The sequence below is a fragment of the Blennius ocellaris genome (assembly GCF_963422515.1).
Source record: "Blennius ocellaris genome assembly, chromosome: 13".
NCBI classification, from domain to species: domain Eukaryota; kingdom Metazoa; phylum Chordata; class Actinopteri; order Blenniiformes; family Blenniidae; genus Blennius; species Blennius ocellaris.
In genome coordinates this window covers 10,903,489-10,909,738 of record NC_137662.1, presented here as the reverse complement: position 1 = coordinate 10,909,738, position 6,250 = coordinate 10,903,489, and the positions used below count along the sequence as shown (strand labels likewise).

Below are 6,250 nucleotides of genomic sequence, written 5' to 3'. Positions count from 1 at the left end.
CACCATGAATCACAGAAAAGGAAGGCATGTGTGCAGGGAAAATGCTGCAGTCCTGCAGCCTGAAACAGTAGCCCACTTATATTGTGCAGCGCAAATCAAGTCTCCAGAGCCGTCACAACAAGCATGCGTATCAGAGCCGAGAGCCCCTATCTCACCGTCCGTCCACACAAGCCCCTGCGCGACTTATTCGCTCAAATGAAGCAAGCTCAGACAATATGTTCATACAAGATCAGAAATTGTATTTGGCAATTTTTAAACAAGTGCATACAAGTACAGCTAAAAGCATTTTAGTTTTGCCAAGTGCTCGTAGAGTAGCATTAGTCACATTCTACGTTAAACAGGAACTGCCACCAGACCTAGAAGTACATCAAGAATTTTGTTAAACATCAACAAAGAGGAACGTAGTTCATTATAATGAGTACATACCTTTATCTTCAAAAATATAGAAACACAATGTATTCAAAAATCAAAAATTATACAACCATGTTTACGAAGTATACTCTTCCCTTGGGTCCAATATGTACAAGTCCGTTAGTTTGTTTGAATGGTATGTATGTGATATTTATATATTTATACTCATATTTTTGCTTCCCCTCCCCAAAGAATTGTTCAGACAAAATCAAGGGTCCCTCTCCTTTTTTACTTTGACGTCTCCCGCAAGGATGGTGGCGATCTCTCCTTGCATGAAAGCCCATGGTACGTTTGAGCCAACCAGGGGACATTTCTCTCCGCTCGGACAGTACACTTCACCCGTGGCACCTTGCTGCTTTATGCTTTCCCTCGAGCAGGGGAAGCAGAACTTGTGAGAGGGCACAGACGGGCACTGAACAAAGTGTGTGTCCTCCAAACGCTCGTGGCACAGCGTGCAGCACAGGGGTATGCTGCCGGGTACCGAGGAGTCCGGAATGCTTTGGGGGTGCACTTGGTCCATGCCTGGCCCGTGAGGGGTACCTGCACCAGACGCCTCTCTCTGCGCCAGCCTCCTCTGATTCATGGAGGACGGTGACAGGGGGCTGCTGCTGTTCCGCCGGGTGGTGGAGTGGACCTGGTTGGCGTCCTTGGGGGAGCTGTTCCCACCTGCATTGTCTGCCGCCATGATAAGCGCTGCCATGGGGGACTGGCCGTTCTGTGCAGCCTCCGGTGGGGTGGTGCGGGAGTGGGGGGATATTGTGGAGGGGGGAGAGGCGAAGCTTGGCGGGGGAACCGGAGGCATTTTCAGTCCGTCGGTAGGCGGTGGCAACCACTGCTGTCCCTCTCCGTTGAGCTTGGCAGCTGTTCCCTCTCCCTCTGGTTCAGGTGACGTTTTTCTCTTAAGGTTCCGGGGATGTTTGCCTCTGTCTGGAGGTGGGAAAGGGTTAAACAAAACAGTTGAGTTGCACAGCTCATAAAAGGATCAGCAATTACACCAGACAGGAAATGTGCATTTTGCTGCTCTTCCCTGCCTCCCCACAGGCTACAAAACAATAACAAACACAACCAACAGAGGGGTGGGGGTGGGGGGGGGGGGGGGGTAATTATGCACCACATAATGTCTAGACGTGCTGCTATTTTAATGTGTTTACCATACACTCCTGAACACCAAAGGGTTAAACCAATGACATTGAAACGTGGAAAATGGAAGTATTTCGTGGGGGCTCACCTGATTTGGAAGCGGTGGCGCTGGCCTCGTAGCCCATGACCCTTTGTGGCATGGCCGGGTGGTCCTTCTTGAACCTGTCGAAGGTCTGCAGAGCCATCAGGTCCCTGACCGTCTTGCCCTTGCCCATCCAGTCCTGGTCTGCCCGGTTCTTGTGGCTCTCCGAGATCTCCGGCGTGAGGCTGTCGGGTCTGTGCTTGTCCTTCACCTCCCTGTCGTGCTCGGTGCTGGACACCGAGGCGGGTCTCTTGCCCAGGTCGGCGGGACTACCGGCCGCCAGCGCGGAGGGGAGCACCATCTGCCCCGATCTGCCGTTGACGGCGTGCACCGGGGGCATGTTCCCGTTCACCAAACTAGGCACTAGATTCGGGGGTACCGCGTTCCTGCGCGGGTTGGGACTCTGGCGGTTCAGCTCCGGCGGCTCGTCGGGCTTAGGAAATCCGTTAGGGACCGGAATGCCGTTCGCCTGCCGGCCGGGCTGGTACTCGGGACCCAGCCGGGGCGGCCGATCGGAGGAGAGCGGGTAGCGGTCCAGGGGCTGCGGTGGCCGGGAGCCGGGGTCTCCCGCCGCGGCGTGGTTGATCGCCTGGATCTCCTTCCCGGAGAGCTGCGACTTCCCCGGCCCGGGAGACCTGCCCTCCTGAAACCCGTGAGCCCTCTTGAGCTGCCGGGCCGTCTCGATCACAAACTCAATGCGGTCTGCTCCCTCGTAGTTGACACATCCCCTGCAGACGGGCTCGGTAAAATCCCAGATCATGGCCCACGGCATGCGGGGCAAGTCGCACAAATAACACGACTGCCTCCTGGAAGAAGCAGCGACCGCCGCGGACGACATTGCGCTCGTCGTCGACCCCCCGAAAAGAAACCCAAAATGTGGTCTTGTTTTTTTTTTCCTCCCCGCTTCTCCTCCCCGAGCAACAAACAAAGAAGAAGAAGAAGAAGAAAAAAAAAAAAGAAAAAAAAACCAACAACAACAACAACAAACCCAAGAAGAAGGGGGGGTAAAAAAAGAAAAAGGAGGGGAAAAAAAAGCGAATAAAAGCAAGTTCCGCTGGTGGAAGTGGTCCTCGGTGTGAGTTTTTAGAGGGAGAAGTTCATGTCGGTGTGTACTTTACTACGGCGCTGCTCTATCTATCTCCACTGACTCTCTACAACTGGCTCGATGTGGAGCAGTGACGTCACCGCGAGCCTCTAAACGCCTGCTTCCACTTCAGTTTCTATTGACTTGATTTCTTCGACAGACCCCCTCTCCACCCCACCTCTACGCCACTTTACTGCAGCCTCTGTCACTCACTGCTTTCTTATATCTCTCTCTCTACATATATATAGATATAGATATATATATTTTTTTTTTAATTGAATCACTTGGTCAACAACAACAACAACAAAAAAGAAACTACATCCAGTCCAGCTTGAAGGGAATAAAACCAATCCGCGCGTTGTTTTTGTTGATGTTATTAATATAAAAAAATAAAAATAAAAAAAGAAGAAAGCTGCAAAAAATATAAAAAAATAAATTAAAAAAAGGAAACAACCCCCTCCCCCGCTCCGGATCCTGCGACGAGGCGGAAGATGTGTGCAGAGAGAGAGAGAGAGAGAGAGAGAGAGAGAGAGGTGGTTGTGGGTTAGGGAGGCTCCTCTGTGCGGCTTTGTCCTCAATTCAGAGCTTGATCCGCTCTGCAGCTTGTTTTTCTCAATGCACAGCGCCGCGACGCACTGAGCCGCCACTACTACACTGCCGTGCAGTGAATGAGGTGGGTCGAAACAAACAAGCAGGCTCCTCTCATCCGATCCGTACATATATATATAACATCTTATAAATGCACGCGTAATAGTTTTGGGTTTTTTTTTCAATCGGGACATAGTTTTGGGGATTATTGGAAAGACTTTTATGAGCCAGTTATTTTTTTTCTCTCTGTCTCTGCCGCTCATTTATGTGTCAGCTCACCAGAATGGATTCAGCATGAGGCTTTTAGGTAATATTTTCCTGGCGTGTTATTATAAAAGGAGTTTAAAAAAAAAGAAAAGGAAAGAAAGAAAAAGAAAAAGGCGCCTCCATTAGCCAGTAACCAGGAAGCTCTGTCATGAGGTGGGGATTTCCAGCCAGTGTGTTGTAAACTTGAATGGAGTGGGGTTACAGCACCGATATAGCTCTGCCCACATTTTATTCTTGTACAGTCAGTAGTGCAAATCTGCCCACCACTAAATTAAATAACAGTCATGTGTAGATCTGCTACACGATAATAATTTGATTAAGATTAATGACTGTAGAGTTGTATGTTTAACTAAAAAACAGGGTTTTATAGCAACCCCCCCTCTCTCTCTCTCCCCCCCCCCCCCCCCCCCCCCCAAGTAAAAGTGTAGGTTTGAAGTGGAGGAGTGGCCCAGTAGTTCAGATTCCTCCCTCTCATCTGGGCTCATTCCAAGCCATTGCAGCTTAGCCTGGGGCTTTGGGTGAGGCAATGCGTCTGAAACCTGCAGACACAAAGCAGGATATGTTTGTGCAAGTCCATGTGACGTTGGAAAGAGGAAGCAAGATGTTTAGTCACGTACCCTCATCCGCCTCACCCAACATCAGGCCACTTGGCTCCCTGCCTGCGGCCATGATCATGCACTGTGGCATGAGGCCTCTTCTTCAAAGGGTTTCCATAAACAAAACACACAAAAAAAGCCCACTTATGTTGCTGATCTGTTACCACCAAGCATTTATAACTGCAGTTGCTATATAATTCTATCTGAGTGCTTGTAAGGCTGCCAACTGATGAGTGAACACACCTAACAGGGAAACAAAAATATTTCCTTTAAAGCAGATATGACAAGCTTTCGGAACTCTCGCCGTTCCTCCGGCTGTAAACTACTGTATTATCCTGCTGCTTCCCATCACCGCTCTCCCCCACGTCTCGGCCCTTGTTGGGTGAACAACAGTAGGAAGTGTTGCTGGGCTTTGTGGCACAGTTGGGAAATGACTGTTGTGAGGGGCTAAATAAACAAATTCTCTCCTTGAGATTGGTGGGAAACCTTTGCCGTAATGCTTTTGATCCTTTTGGTTTTTCCGCTCAGCCGATGTGCAAGCAAAATAGCTGCACGGCCAAATAGCTATTATGCAAGAGGGGGAGGCATGCTGAGATTCAATTAAATCCTAAATGACCTCATTCTATAATAAGACGATCCTTTCATTTAGAAAATAAAAGTGCTGCAGTGGCGGCAAAACAGAAAAGAGATGTGCAGAACAGTGAGGCAACAAAGGTTTGAGGCTCAGCCAGACATGCACAGATGGCTCTGATTGGCAATATGAACCGTGTATACACTAAAATCACCATAGTGTGACCCTTGATGGTGGCGATCTCATTCGAGTCTAGCCACTAAACCAGATGGAGTTGCTCCATAATGCAGTTTTGAACTTTTTTTTTTTTTTCTTTTTCCCCCTGTGGTATGTAAATTGAGACACGGAGTAGCTAAATAAAGAGTGAGAGGCTGGTGACGGCCAGGGGAATACCAGCATGTGACAGCATCGCGGGGCCTGATGAGATGACGTTATTTTTGTTTTCTGAGCCTGTTAAATTTTATATTGGGCATCTTTTATTCATGGCGGCGAGTCATTAGAAATTCTCTGTGAAGTTTTCTGCCAAAGCCGAGCGCAGCACTGGATGTTTTCTGGTGTCTGTTCTGTGTTCCACCTCACCAACATCTATGTTATATAACCTTTTTTTTTTTTTTTTGAGCAACTGCTGAGGCGAGCATCAAACTGAACTGTAACGTGTTGCAGCGACGCAAAAGCAGGTTATGGGAGGACAGAGTGGGGACACATTACTGAAGTTAAGCAGCTATAGTGACCTGTTTAGGAGATTACATGGAGGAAAATACATGGAGAGACTAATGTGCACGTGTTACGGCGCTCCTGTATATGTAACAGGGAGAGGTAACCATGGAGATTATCACAGTACCCCAGCTACCATATATATCCTGTTTACGGTGCTATTTTTAGCCACACTTTTGTACTACAAGGATTAGAGACGGGAAAAGAAGTTGGGAGATCTGACAGATAATAAGCATCCATCTGCCACATTTTCTACTTCTTGTTTTCAAATTATGAGCTTCGCTGTGACTAGATTATTTGAGAATACGTTCATGTTATGTTTTGTGACTGCAAGTGCAGAGCGGAGAAATCATGTGCGACAGGCAGGCATAATCTCAACCGACCGCTAAAAATAGACATTTCCTGGAGTCTGCTTTGTTATAGGTGTAAAATGGTGGAATTCAAATAAAATGGAGGGTCGACGGTGAAAAGGGGAAAAAATGTACTGGGCGGCTGGAATCTGGGGGCTGGAGGCTGCAGAGGTGATGTCATTGAGCCGGAGCAAGAGGCGAGTGAAAAACAAGTCTCTCTCTTTATTCTGATCCTCTTTGCAGTCCCAGCAGGGGAAGAGAGGGGGGTGGAGGCGAGCTGGGGGGGAGGGAGGGAGGTTGGCTGGCTGTCGGCCAAGGCAAGGGCTGCTGGGAAATGGCAAAGGATGCCAAGCAGGCCCCACCGCCAACATTAGAAGCTCACATCTTTGTTCTCAGAAACCTGGTGTGCTGCCAAAGGCCTCATTTCAGCTCCATGGCATGATTACA

The 6,250-nt window shown here is 48.8% G+C and overlaps 1 protein-coding gene across 1 annotated transcript; it reads right to left on the bottom strand.

The window, feature by feature from the left end:
* Positions 1-216: 216 nt before the first annotated feature.
* irf2bp2a (interferon regulatory factor 2 binding protein 2a) lies at positions 217-3,299 on the bottom strand. Its single transcript, XM_080507775.1, has 2 exons — positions 1,640-3,299; positions 217-1,338 (listed from the first exon to the last, which is right to left on the bottom strand). Exons 1-2 carry the CDS (start codon positions 2,469-2,471, stop codon positions 620-622), a joined length of 1,551 nt encoding a protein of 516 aa, XP_080363901.1. The 5' UTR covers positions 2,472-3,299; the 3' UTR covers positions 217-619.
* Positions 3,300-6,250: the final 2,951 nt, after the last annotated feature.